Source organism: Gouania willdenowi, chromosome 15, assembly GCF_900634775.1.
Source record: "Gouania willdenowi chromosome 15, fGouWil2.1, whole genome shotgun sequence".
NCBI classification, from domain to species: domain Eukaryota; kingdom Metazoa; phylum Chordata; class Actinopteri; order Blenniiformes; family Gobiesocidae; genus Gouania; species Gouania willdenowi.
Window position 1 is genome coordinate 8,273,777 of NC_041058.1, and position 14,982 is coordinate 8,288,758.

The 14,982-nt window shown below is 38.3% G+C and overlaps 2 protein-coding genes across 2 annotated transcripts in view; both read left to right on the forward strand.

The window, feature by feature from the left end:
• Positions 1-498: 498 nt before the first annotated feature.
• On the forward strand, positions 499-3,840 carry LOC114477264 (zinc finger protein 846-like). Its single transcript, XM_028469489.1, has 2 exons — positions 499-1,289; positions 2,417-3,840. The coding sequence occupies exons 1-2, from the start codon at positions 1,109-1,111 to the stop codon at positions 3,349-3,351; spliced, it is 1,116 nt and encodes a 371-aa protein (XP_028325290.1). The 5' UTR covers positions 499-1,108; the 3' UTR covers positions 3,352-3,840.
• A 3,724-nt stretch (positions 3,841-7,564) lies between these two features.
• LOC114477263 (equilibrative nucleoside transporter 1-like) overlaps positions 7,565-14,982 on the forward strand; it is a 43,796-nt gene continuing 36,378 nt past the window's right edge. The window contains exon 1 of the mRNA XM_028469487.1: positions 7,565-7,690. The gene's annotated coding sequence lies outside the window, so the exon portion shown is untranslated. The remainder of the gene's footprint in view (positions 7,691-14,982) is intronic.

Sequence of the window (14,982 nt, forward strand, 5' to 3'; positions counted from 1 at the left end):
ATTAGTCGACGAAAATATAAATATATTTTTATACGGATTTTGTTAGCATGTATTTCTTTTTTTAATTAGTCATACAGGTGTTGACCCATATCAATGAAAACTATGACGAAAATGTTTAGTCGACAAAATTAACACCTTTTTGCACAATGTAAAATTGTCTCTTAAATTCATGTCTGTCGGTGATTTTAATCTATTTTTTTTTATTATTTCATGTATATTTATTGCTGCTAGCTAAGAAGAGCTGCTAACCTGCTGTTTTTGTTTTTTTTGTAGTTTTAAACAATGACAATAATCTATTCTATTCTATAATAATGAGATAAAGTACCCTACAATATACAAAATTCAAACCTGGGACATACAACTTATTAATGGAACAAAAATAATATTTATGAGATGCTAAATTATCATTTCCAGAAAAAAAGAGTTTTAACTATGATGTATAAGAAAAAAAATCATTGTTAATAAATAAATGTCATAATTAGGAGTTAAAAGCCAATAATCCTGAGATAAAAGACAATTTGGGGATTTTAAAAAGTCAAAGTTATAATAATCACAAGATACAAAAGTCATAATATATAGATGCAACTGACATCATAATTATGAGATATGAAAAAAAAAAAAAAAAGGCTACAGGGATTACTGAATGATTGTAATGCACAAACACGACCTGAAAAATAATTTTCTGCAAAAAGAGACTCTGCCATCTAAGAAAATAAAATTAATATGGCAGAATTCTGTTTAATGAACAGAAATGGACTTCTGATGTATTTAAATCTCTCATAAACCACTAAATTAGGATATATGTGAATGATTTGGTCTTTCTGGAAAATCAGTACATTTAATTTTCTGTGTATATTAAATCTTTCAGAACATCTTCAGATACCTTCAACATTTCTACGCCGTCTGTACCTTTTCCTATAGTCCTATCTGTCTTGTTTATATCACTCACCAGTAGGTGGCGGTAATGCATCACCAGGAAATAAATCTACTGCCAAAATCACCCAAAGAATAAATTATCAGACGCGACTTCCGTAGCATTGTAGCTGATATTGACGTGTTTATTTCACCATTTTCAGCTCATTTGCTCGGCTTTTTGTGAACTTTCTTCATGACTTGTCCACGGCTGCTCAGGGCCTTCGTGAATGAGCGGCTGTCTGCAGCTGCAGAGGAGATATTTCAGGTTTTTGAGAAGACTTTGGTGAAATATGAAGAAGAGGCTTCCAGCTCACAGCAGGAGATCCAGAGACTCCGAGGTTTGCTGCTGGAGTTTAAACCTCAACACACAACAGGTCTGATAATGCTTATGTTAATGTTTGTGAGACACTTTTAGTTATGACAAAACTAAAGGGTATTGTTTACAAGTAGTTTTCTTTTCCATTCACCCAACATTTAATTCACAGCTACATGAGCTTAGGCTGTGTGAAGATTCCTCCAGTTTTTGCAGGTGAACTATCTATCTCACCTGTGGTTGCTTTCAGTCAGGATTAGAAAATAGAAACTATGTTTACATAATCTAAAACTGGGTTTCTCAAATTGGGGTACGTGTACCCTCAGGGGTACGCGATGGCACTACAGGGGGTCCTTTAAAGTTGAAAATTAACAAATACAAAAGTGAAAAATATGGTGATTTTAAATTGTGTTTTGGTTGAAAATGCTAATCAACATAATAATGATGATAGAAATGATCTTCTTGATTAGAACATGAACTGAAAATAGTAGACATTATTGGTCGCACAATAGGCAGGAGATGACCATAAATTATAAAAAGTATAGAAAGGAGGCCTTAAATGATCAAATACTGGTTTCTTATCATTCCATCATAATGTTCTTTATTCATTTTTGTTGTAGTATTCTGTGCACAGTTTTGTAGTTGGACAAAGGGAGTACTTTGATTCAGAAATAAAAGAAAAGGGGTACTTAAGCCAAAAAAGTTATTTACTGCATCAGTTATGCAATATTTACATCTCCGCTTTGTTTCCCCCCCATTTTTATGTATGAAATGGTTACTAAATGTCCTATGAGGAAGTGCTTTTACCATTTTTTTTCTGTAACATTTTAGACCTCTAATAACTGTCAGGTTTTTTGTTTGTTTGTTTTTGTTTTTACAATTTATTACATGTTCTACCAGTGTAATATTATTACGTTTTTCCCATGTTTCTAAATGTGCAGAAACGGGCAATTTTATAGCAACGAGTTACTCATGTTTTTAGGTTAATAATTGAAATAAATAAATGCCATGAAAAGTTTACATTTCTAAATATTCAGAAAATTCCCTACCTTAAGTTCACATAAGAAATTTACTGAAGATTTTCCACCCCTTTGCAATCCTATGGGACTAAACTACAAAATGGCAGAAATCATTGGAAAATAACCCAAAAATCAAGAATATAATGATGAATTTCCTCATTTGTTCCAGACATCTCTATTTCGTCTGCCTTACGAGAGAAAAGTCCATCCAAGCAGCAACATTATGAGCAGGATCTGAGCCTCGGCAGCTTCACAGAGGAGCAAGAGCATCACCATATTAAAGAGGAGGCCTCTGAGCATGGGATTGGTCAAAACCGAGGAGGAGAAGAAGAGGAAAAAGAAGAAATAAATGTGATGCGTGCTCAACCTTTCCTTGTCTGTAAGAGTGATGAGCAGAAAAACAAAGAAGAGAATTTTCCACAGCAGGAAACAAAAACTCACCACTCACCGATAATTTCAAATAAATGTTTCCAAACTCGGCCTCAAAGTAAAAACAATCAAGAGAAAAGAGTAAACCAAGAACCACTAGTGACTTTTGCATCAGACCAACCCTCAACCCAACCGAATCTTCTCGTAAACCTCACCGATGTACCCCAAAATGCTCCACAAGAGCATCATCGGTGCTATTTGTGCAACCAGACGTTTTCCTCCAGCCAATGTTTAAATGACCACGCCTTTCGCCTTCATTCCAACAACGCCGGTGTCCTCTGCACGGTGTGTGGAGAAACCCTGAAGTCCACTGAAAGCTTCATCGTTCACATGCAGTCGCACAAGAAACCAAAGAGCTGTTACGTGTGCGGGAAACACTCGGCGAACCTCAGTGAGCACATGGCATCACACGCCGTCGCCAAACTGCACCGCTGCCACATCTGTGGGAGGGAGTGCGGCCGCAAAGGTGACTTAAAGATCCACATGAGGATCCACACGGGCGAGAAGCCGTTCTGCTGCTCTTTCTGCGGGAGAAGCTTCACTCACAGCGGACACCTGAGGAAGCACATGAGGAGCCACACTGGGGAGAGACCGCACAGCTGTCACATCTGCGGCAGGTCCTTTCTGCAGAGCGTACACCTGAAGGGTCACCTGAGGACGCACACACTCCAATAAGGACTTTTCCATTAGCTTGACTCAAGCACATTTTGTTGAACTTATATTCCTGTTTTTAATTAACCACATTTATTAAGAGAAGATATATGCACTAGGGCAGAGGTTCTCAACCTTTTCAGCCCGCGACCCCCAAAATAAAGGTACCATAGACCGGGTTTCCTGACTGTACCTAAAGGTGGTTGAACACAGACATGAACATTGAAGACCAGTCATGTGGTGGTGAATTGGGGTATTAAAAACCACATAAATTGGTTAAAAGTTGCAAATTAGAGTGGCCTAAAATGGACAAAAAAACTGGTAACAGTGGTTAAAGGTGTCAATATTGGCTTAAAAATGGCAAAATAGGGGAGGGCTTAGCATGATGTATCAAAAAGTAGGAATAATTAGTTTAAACTGACAAATAATGGGCATTACAAATCAGGAATGTGGTCAAATTGGCAAAAATAAGCATGTGACATCAGGTGGGAAAAGTGGTGGAAAGGGTTTATAAGTGCTGAAAATGTCTTGAAAGTGAAAAAAAAAAATGCAGAAAAGGCATTGAAAATTGTTGAAGTAGCAGAAATATGGCAAGAAAAAGTGATGAAAATAGGTTTCTAATATGGCAAGTTTGCTGTAGTTGCAGAAAGAAGGTAAAAATAAACAAAAATGGGCTCAAATTGTTAAAAAATATATATTCTTAGTTTCTTGAAGGCATCTGGGGACCCCAAGATTGAGAACCTCTTGACAGAAACAACTGCATTAAAAGCTGCTGACATCATTTGTGAATATTTTTTTCAGGTCGGACGATGTAATACTTGCACTTGAATCTGTGCTGATTAGCTGTGAAAAGTCACATGTGTTATTTTGGAGCAAGCTAGGCACATATGTATTATAAACATGCCAGAAATAAATAGACTTTATTTATTTAACATGGTTATCATAACGATAAATGGTTTGAGATTTTTCTTAATTGTGAGGAGGGGAAAGTTGTAATATGTTGCCAGTGGGGGGCGCTACAGGAACTCTTATTGAATCCAACCGCAACCGTCACAGCATCGACTATGGAGGGACACGTCAACAGGGCCGCCATCTTGGACCGGTGCTGGTGGAGGCAGCGGTGCATGGACATTACGACAGATGGAGGTATTTCTCAATTTCTAAGTAAAATTATTCGTTGAATTTTTGAACCGGTTTCCAAACTGTTTAATTTTTTAAAAACGACACATATGTAGCTATGATACAAGGTGCTTGGATATGTTTAAAATGCTGGATTTACTACTCAACACTCAATCTCCACATCCATACAATAATGAATGATGTGATAGTAATATTAGTAATGGTTATAATAATAGCAATAACAAAATAATATAAGAACCAAGTAACTAATACAATAATATTACATTTCGAAATTGATTTTTTTTCACCCAATTTTCAGAACTAGAAACTGATTATTAAAAAAATAAATAAAAAAATCTAACTTACTAGACTTTGATTGATTGGTTTACAAATAAATAGATAATTATATTTATATACGTGTATCTTTTCAATTCCTATTTAACCCAATTTTACAGAAGCGCATAAGATAAATAGGATTATCATCCCAGCAGGAGTTATTCTATAATACATGAGTAGCTTCATGCAAATAGATACATATATAATCATCACATGGGTGTCATTAAAAATTAATTACAAATAAAAATGTTTTATTAATATTTAGGGGTAGAAATGGGTTGAAGTCTGACTTAAATGACGGTGAACATTCTGTATATTAAACTAAGTTTCTATTTAGTGTGTAGGTGATTAATGTGGAGTTGGGGGAGGACAGACTAGTCCAGCATAAGTCTATACTATAGACTCTATAGGTTTTATGATTATTTTCATATTCACTGAACTTATTCAACATATCAGCGTTGATGAGGTCATCAGAAAACATCTTCTGTTTGTAGGTAAGTCTCTTCGACAAAAACATACAGATATTTGTAATGTGTTCTTTCCATGCTTCATGTTCCACAGCAGTATTGGCTGGACATAGAAAATGTAGGAAGTTAAGGCACTTGTCTCAAACCCAAGGCCTGGGGGCCAAACCTGGCCTTTTACAGAGTCCAAATCGGGCCACAGTAAAAATAACAGAAAAGATGAATTGTGTGAATTACCAAATAATTCAGTTTGTAGATATCTCCAAATTAAGCGAAAATCCACAAATATTTTCAGTGGCTCGTTTTGTTCTCATGCACATGACTGCAGTCACAAATTGCTGGAAAAACTAAATTTTTCTAGGATACTGAAATTTCTCAAGAATTTGTCACGAAACCATGAAATTATGAGGTGGAGATGCTGTAGCGACTGATTTACTGCTTGGATAATGTCTGATTTTATGACTTCAAAGTCTTAAAGGTTATTTTTCTAATTAGTTTCTATTGTTTTTTGTTTTTTTTTGCTTTTGCTCCTCATCCTTTGCCATTTATCCACACCTTTCTGCTGTAAATAAAGAAGCTGCTAGGCTTGGATGACTCTGGAGGCCTGGAACAGATGCTCATTCAGGGCTCTTTTCCTTTTTTCTTTTGTACTGAGGAAGCCATTCAGACCTGTTGCTGTTAAGTCAAAGTGCTAATCAGGCTTCAGAGCCCTCCAGCCTATAACTAACTGCTGGTTCTAAACAACATCTTCAGTCACAGACAAACACCCCTGAATAGTTGGGACATTTTCCCACATATCTTGCCTTAATGGGATTCAGTTTCAGTCAAACCTTCATTGAATTCCACTCTGCTCATGGTTTGTACTGGAATCACTGTTGAATTAAAGGCATCTTTATGTGTTTCTAACTATTACTGTGGTCCATGGACGTCACTCCTCCCCTTACACATAACTCTCATCTTCTAGGGTTGGACAGTAAACATCTGGGTGTGGAGAGAATAGATGATTCACATGTTGGTACACATGGAGGAGTGAACTGTGTGAAAACTACTGGGAGAATGTTTTCTTAATATGAGAAACACATTCCTGCAGTAGATGTTGCAGCTTTGTGGCGTAAACTCAAGGACAGCTTGGCTTTGTGGAGGGAGGTTGATGCACCACAGATGATAGATTGGCTACATTTAGTACATTAGCCTTATTGCTTAAGTTTCTAAAGCTAAGAATGATTTAAGGTCTTGGTCTGAGCACTTTGTGTATAAGACTGGGAAGGAAAATGCAATTTAAACTGTTTCCTTTGTGCCACTCTGTCCTGATTGGACTTGGTTTAAATCTATAACCACTGACCTGAGAGAAAGCATTGAGTCATAACTTGAGGTACAGTGGAATTCGTTAGGAAAGCTACCTGGCTGTGGAACCTGTCATTCTTTGGGCACTCGTGCATTATAACATGGTGGATCGTTTTTAATTTATAAACCTTTTTTCTTTATTATTCAATCAAAAAAAAAAAAAAAACACTTTTTAATAAAAATAAATAAACAACTTTCAATCATCAAAAAGAGTTTACTTCAATCAAAAATAATTTTTTGAAAACTTTTTTCTTTGATTGAAAAATGTGTTTTGTTTTTTATTGATTTTTTTTTTTAAAAAAAAAAAAAAAAAAAAAAGTCAAAAAAATCTCCCTCCATAAAATGTCACTTATGTGTAATGATTTACGCATCGGTAGCCATAAGGGAGTAAGACTCACTTCAGAACAATGCTGCAATGTGGTAATAATTTTTTCATATTGAGCCACTTCAGAACTTTTCAATGCATTAAAAGTTTCAAACAGTAATTTTGAGTCTATATTGACATGGAGAACATGCAAAATGAGTTTACAGCATGGCCCTTTTATGGTGCTTTGAATAATTCCAGCAAGTTCCTTTTGTCATCTTTTTTGAAATAATGTTATGATTTCAGTTATAATATTCAGACAACTCTTTTCAGGAAATTTACTTTGATCTCCTGACATGTTTCACCTGCCATCTGTCAGTCTTCCTCAGAGGCATCTACTGATTTGCTTTGATGTAACCCTACGAGTTTTTAGGATTGAATCTAAATTGGGATTAAACTGCATTGAACTAACAAACTAACTACCACCCCCTCCCTGTTCTGAAGGCTCCACATTGGTACCCCTCCCCCCATGAGAGCTGCTCAATGGTTATAGTCATGTGACCTTGTGGTTCTTCTATATCTGACCCAGTATTTGGCTTTGAGCTCGTTATTTAAGGATTACAACTTACAACCCAGTGGCCTATTTTGTATTTGCCCCATTCCACAGTTACCATGCAAACCTACTGCTGAATGTCCCCCCCCCCCTGCAGCCCGCTGCGCGCACACTGCGTTTAGTTTTTGCAGACACTGGATGACACACTTGAGGCACGTGCACGGAGATGCTCACGCGTGAGAGGTAAGAGCGTGTTTCTTTTATTATCAATGCAGGACTGTGTGCAAAACACTAGCTGTCAGAATGAGCGCATAGAGGGGTGTGTGTGTGTGCGTGGTACTGCTGCTAGTGCACACACACTATTGTTATCCTCAGTGTGTGTCAGTGCCAATGAAAATGTTTGACTTCCCATGTTCCTGTAGTGCAGCAGCCGATGCAGTCACTGGTGCAGTGAATGGATGCTGCTGTCCCACAGTTCACAGTCCTCCATCCTTTCATCAAAACAGCCCAAATCCTGCATCCATGTTGTTGTAGCTGCAGAAGAAGCTGAAAGAGGACCAGTGGTCGCAGGCCAGAGGTTGAAGACTTGCACACAGTTTGAGATAAAGTCTCACAGCAGGCACCAGTGTGAGAAATACACTGACTGCACGCACGCATGCAGCAGGAGATAACATGAAAAGCGCCCCTGGATTAAACTCCACTCAGATATAAATAACACTGCTGTGTCATGTTACTCATGTTTTACTATGTTTGGCTGCTGTTCTCACAGTGATCAGCTGCTGTGTTCACGTCAATTTTCACCAACAGTGAGAGCACGTGCTCATGAGGAGGCGTGGAGGAGAGCTTTTAAAGGTCCCATGTTATGCTATTTCTCACCCATCTCTATTTGTTCTAAGAACCCCAAAAACATAGTATTTGAGATTTATTTACCCAAACTCGCCTGTTTTCCGGAGTTTTAGCCTCTGAAAAGTCACTTTTCGACCGTGGCTCAGGTGGTAGCGGGTCGTCTTCTGATCGAGAGGTTGGGGGTTCGATCCCAGTACCTGACTATGTGTCGAATTGTCCTTGGGCAAGACACTGAACCCTAAGTTGCTCCCAGTGGTCGACTAGTGCCTTGCATGGCAGTCCTGTCCCACTGGTGTGTGAATGTGAGAGTGATTGGGTGAATGAGCTGATATGTAAAGCGCTTTGAGACTGCTTCAGTGTGGTGATAAAGTGCTATATAAAATCAAGTCCATTCCATTTGCTTTCTGAGCAACTCTACACAAGCAGGCTGATTTGTGGCCTATTTATGCATATTCATGAGTGGGCGTGTCTATAGACGGGACACTGACTTCCTCCTCCCCACGCGGTGATGTAGGGCCAGAGGACGACCCGCCCTCCTCCCATCCACTCCGTAGCTGAGCTCATGCTGCTTTATGGCGCATTCACACCAAACGTGTCGAAAGCATCAAAATAGGCAGGTGTACATTCACATTATATGGTGGACGCGCTTCTAGGGAATGTCGGAGGTCTCGCTGCATGTCCCATGCCTCCTGTGCGATGCGTTTGGAAGCTTTTCGCGCGGCAGACGCTTTTGACGTGCGTCCGGCGCCTCCATTTCGGCACACGCTGGAGTTGGGATTGTTGAACTTTTGGGGCATATCGCGGCACCCAAACGTTCCCCAAACATGACGTATTCAGAATAATGAGAGGAAGAACAAAAAAAACACTAACCGGAGACAGATGGACAGGCACTCTTCTGCTGGAATAGAGCGCCTGTAGTTGATGCGAGCGCTGATGCAGGTCACTTAACAGTCACTGGATGAATTATGAACGCAACTGATCGCCACAATATCATCTATTGTATGAACGCCACCGGCAACAGAGAAGTCCCTCCCCTTGACGTGCGTCCCGAGCATCTTCAACCCTGATGACAAGCGCATGTATTCAACAAGCTCAAGTGCCCAACTACGCGCGTGAGGCACGATTTTGATGTCCAAAACGCGTTTGGTGTGAACGTACCATTATAAACACGTGTCAGAGCGTGGGGGCGGGGCGTTCGCCAGTACAGACTGTAGATAATACATACATAGCACTGTGCGAAGGACGCTGAAATGCTCACCTTCGTGGGATGTGTATGTTTACATGTCAGTCACGGCAGAGAGCTTCCTGGAGGCGTGGCTTCTCCAGCTCAGTGCAGCGTCAAATTCGTCATCAAAGTGGGAATGCGTCATCAAATTGGAGTGAGGTGTTTCTGCCCTGCAGTAAGAAAGGAGCAAATCATCCTCTAACTAACGATTGAGGGAATTAATGAAAAAAACACTTTGGGCATGTGTATGAAGCCCAAATAGCACTTTTATCATGTTTAAAGCACAGAAAAGTTGATTTAGCGTAACATGGGTCCTTTAATGCTCATCTTAGATCCATTAGAATGAAGGGTATTATAGGAAATTTAACAACGTTGGCACATTGGTTAATTCTCTTTATTTCCCCCTAGTACTGTAAAAAAAAAAAAAAAAATCAAATTACATATCAAGGTATACACTGCTGTAAGTGACACATGTAGTAGATCTGAGCGAGGTCTGTTAAGAATGAATGATTGTGGACAGCAGTCCAGACTGGGAAACCAGGAGGAAGTACATTGATTAAAGCATTTCCTTTACTGTCAATGACTGCAGCTAAACGATAACTTATAACTTCGGTTTCAGGATCATATTACCCTGTTTTGTACTTGAAATATGGATAACCACGACAGAATGACAACCACTCACTCTAAATGCAACAGAACACAAATTACAAATGTAGGGTTGAAGCATGAGTACTTGTATAGGGAATGGGAAAATAACAGAAAGTACTATAGCACACAATATTTTTAGTTTTAAATCATGAAAAAATCTGTAGTTTTCTTCAATAGGATTTTAATTTGTCATTATGTGCATAAAATGTACATGACGCAATAGCGTTCCCAAGTTCCTCTTTATTGCAGTAAGTTTACTTTTGTGTTGAGCACCAGAAGGATTTTAGTACTTTTGCTTTTCTATTTCTCTAGTTGACCTGATATCCCTTTATAAAGGCTGCTGAGAAGTTTTCCAATTCAATGATATTAACTGTGCATTTGTTTGGACTTAAGCACTGGAATGACATCAGACTTGAGGGAAAACAATGCCTTTATCACATAGACCATCTTTTTATGTGAAATGTTGACCTGTATTATGTTTAAAAAAAAAAAAAAGAGAAGAAGTTTAACTAGGTTCATGTGAAGTGATGCAATTAACTTCCTGGATTTATTCTGGTTGTAAGACCATAAAAAAGTTGATAGTCGTGACAAACTAAAATGCAAACCATCCTTTTGTAATTTGGTTTCCTGGCATGTTGTAATAATCAACCATCAGCAGTCCCTTAAATTCTTGGTGTCCCCCTGGGACCTCGTGTCCTGAAACAATTAGAGAGCTCTTATTACAACAACCTGTCAGAAAACACAGAGGCAGCCTCACGTACTCTCTGTATGCAGCAAGTATTACTATAATGCATCGGTATGAAAGCAGGTGATTTGGACTGAAGTGTTGTTGTGTTTAAAAGTGGACGGCCTTCGATCTACAAAGCCATGAGTTCTAATGAATCATTGCCACAACCTAGTTGAAGGGGAACATTCAGAAGCCAAATAGAATACCAATATTTTTATTGTTGATGTCTTCATAGGAGTTTTAGAAGACAATCCAGAGACAAGAATTGATGTTCTAACTGAACACTGCACATAAGTTAGCCTACAAGTTCTGCAATTAAAATACCTGCATTGATCTGTTAATTAAAACAAATTCAGTAACCAGTAAGGATGTATACACAGCAATATTGTATCGATCCAAAAAAAAAAAGTCCTAATTGATTTTTTTAATCATGTTTTTTAACGAAAAAAACAGTAATTGCGCTAAATGCCCGGTCACTGTGTCAGTGAACCACATCAAACCTTGTTAAACTACCTCACTCCTCAATGCATTTTAGCTTGGAAGTTTATTGCACTTTATTTTCATAAAACATACTGTACACTTTTAAAGAGGCATGTGGTTACTTTTTAAAAATGTTTTAAGAACTTAAAGCTGCAATATGTAATTTTTTTGTTGGCATCATTTGGTCAAAAATCCATAATCATCTTTGAGCATATTGTAATCAAAGTGTTCTGAGTGGACAGTGAATTTATTCTTCTTCTCCTGGCTCTGTAAAATTGCATTTAGAAATCCAGGAGCGTGACGCTCCTAGAATCTGGATGTGAGATCTTTCTACAAACACTTGTTCTCCATGGCGATATTATTGGCTGCTCATCTGAATTCAGATGCGTTCAGGTACCCTCGCTAGTAAAAGTGAAATGACGGACGTCCAAGCAGAAGTCTCCATAACAGCGTGAGGCACAACAATTACACAGCAAATCAAGAGGAAAAAGGCAGACAGAGGTGGAGAAGCAACAGTTTAAAGCCACAAACACTGAGGAGGAACGGATCACTTTCGCTTTGCAGACGTCTGACTGCGGACGTCCGTACCACACACACACTGGTGTCAGAGAGAGAGTGATAACAGACAGGATGAATCACATGTAAACCAAGAGAAGCTTATTCAAGGTGAATTAATTTTATAGTCTGGATGCGGAGTGATAGTCTGTGAGCTCTCTGGTGGGGACATCTCTAAAACACCAGTTAATTATCCAATAACACAAGATAAAGTCAATACACTTGTCACTATAGTCTATAATAAGGAAAAAGTCGCTATGAGCGTTCACAAAAGACACCGGTAAGGGAGGTTGAGTTTCGGTTGTGGTTTCAACACGGAGCGGAGAGAGGGTTCTGCAAACTGCAGCTTTAACAGAATCAGAATCTGTTGTAGAAGCAAGAGTTAAACTTCTTTGAAAAATGTAATTTGGCAGTTTGATAATCATACCACTTGTTTTTGATATTGGTACTTGAATTACAGTTATTTACCATTTACTTGTTCTTGCAAGTTTAAAAAAATTAAATAAATTGTATTTCATACCATTATGTACTTATAATTAATATTGCGATGTATGTTGTATTGTTTAATATGGAAATATATCAAAATATATCAAGATTTATCATATCGTCAGATTCATGGCAATGCACACCCCTAGTAACCAGTTATCCTGCAAATGTCTATATAGTTATACACTATAAATAATGTAATAAAGGGAGTTCCTTGCTCATTAAACAGCAGTTTAGATCTTCTATTGATCTAGATTTATCTATTGCATCTTAATGGTAACAACTTTGCAATACAAGAAATAAACCTGAAATTTAAATCATGACCACATTTTATTCTTAGCTTAGAGAATAATGTAGATTAAGCTTAAATGGTTGGGTAATTAAAAAAGACCCAGGGTTTAAGGTAACTATATTTGTTCAGTTTAGTGGGCTTTATAGATACTACATAAAACTTAACATGGCAAAAAGTTGAATAAAATTCTCAGAATGTGATTAGAGAATAAAATTTGAAAGAGTTAAAAGAAAACAATGCTTTGAAATAAATGGAAACAAGAACAGTCAACAAGGAATCAAAGATGATTTAACCAGAAAGAAGAATAAAATATGCCGAGAAGGAAGTGAAAGCAATAAAGGAAGTCAATAAAAAACAACAATAAAAACTAGACTGGAGATAAGTAGACTTGGACTAAGGTTTATTCTTCTCCTAATCATCCCGAATATTCCAGTAGGTTGGAATCTATGACTGTTGAGGGCAAGTCTCTAATCTATCAAGTTTTTTTTTTCTTTTCTTTCTAGAATTGTAAACGTTCTAGCTCATGTTGTTCAAAGGCTGGAATAATACAGCTTCAATAATCTTAAAGAATTCCAAGTAATGTCCTACCTGAGCTCATTTGTTGAGAAAATACATTGTGCGGATAGCTTTAAAGCAGTGGAATGTAATTTCATTAACTTCCAAAGTCTCTGGTTTGTTTTCACATCTTAAATAACACATCTACACCACCCTCGCCCTCACTTTGTCTATGTTCAGTTAAGAAAAGGTATGCCGGGGTCAGTTTGGCAAATCTCTCATAGAATGAGGCAAGTATACAATTTATCAATGTTAAAAATGTAAGACTGAGAATTTTTCACATCAAGGCCTGAATGTTAGCGTTGCATAACATCCCTGTGTTAGTTCATGGAATCCCCTCAGAATAATGGGAAACACATGTTGGCCTCTTTAAAAGTTTAAAAACATTGATGATTTGTAATCAGGAGTCAGGAGCTTTCCATACATCCTGGAAAAATGCTTCCCTTCTAATAAAGGACCGTCACACCCAACTTCAGGCAAAAAAAATAACAACTTCAGGCCAAAAAAACACATGCCTAACAACAGAGACATGTCGCTCAGTATTTTTTTTAATGCTGGCCTTCACCAATATTTCATTTTAATGTTGCAGGTTCAGATCTGAATATGATGAGGGAACAGAAGCTGCTTACTCACTTTATGTCGACTAATGCTTAGTTAAATATTATTTTAAAGGTGTCTCGAATAAATAAAATAAAAGTCATGGATTTGAGTGCTGATATAACACTGCTTGTGTTTATTTTTAGAGTTCCCCTGCTCTGATAAAACTGAGTGTTGGAGTGTTGTGTTTGCATGGATACGTGTATGAGGTGTTTTGCTTCTCTTCTTAAAAAGAAAGCTGTTTTTCTTTGCCGTATAAAGAGGTTATGTGACTCATCAAAAAAATATTAGGGATGCACTGAAAGAAATTATTATGCACATCCCGTTGTACTGATTATGCATGTCCTGTTGTACTGATCTATGCAGCCCCTCCCATTTGGCCAGTTTTGGTCACGTGATAGGTCAGTCATTGGCCAGTTTATGTCGCGGGACTAAGACTAAACCTTACCCTAAACCTAAAAATTGTTGTGATTTTAGGTTATAACCTAAACCTAACCCTAAGACGCTATGTACTTGTACTTCGGTAACAGTACCAATAGCATCGGGGGTTATCCGTACGGCAGCCGAACAAATAAACACTTTCAATTGTTGATTAGCATGCAGTTTAGATTTGGTGGTAAGGCTCTGTTCTGGGACCTCTCTGTCATTGCAGCAGCTGCGTGAAAACCCTGAAGCGAAGGGAGCTCCCCCTCGCTTTTCCATGAGCTACATGGAAAGGCATAAGTAGAGAGAGCGGTCAGCAGGACCCCCTAGAAATGAAGCACCGACGTTAGATCCCAACAGGAGACACTGTTTAATTAGACAGAAGAAGAGGAGCTGGGGTGTAGGTTGCGAGGCGTTTGCGGACGAAGCGTGTGGAAGTAGGCATGTTGCAGTGGTTTAAATACAGCGCCGTGACTAACTATAAACAATGGGAAGCATGGAGCATGATCAGCTGGATGATTAACTGAATTAGGGGACGGATGCTGTCAGCTGTTAACACCTACTGTCAGCTGATGGGGCCGGGCTAGCTTGACTTCCGTCCGTGTCTGCCTGAACTAACGCAATGCTCAATTTTTGGCCAAAAACTTTCGGTGGCTGGAATTTCGGTGCATCACTACAAAATATCTACAGAACGAAACTTT

Bases quoted from the DNA above. Each gene is read 5' to 3' on its own strand.
- LOC114477264 (XM_028469489.1), top strand. From the start codon at position 1,109: ATGACTTGTCCACGGCTGCTCAGGGCCTTCGTGAATGAGCGGCTGTCT. The intron at 1,290-2,416 runs GTCTGATAATGC...CATTTGTTCCAG, and splicing joins TAAACCTCAACACACAACAG to ACATCTCTATTTCGTCTGCC.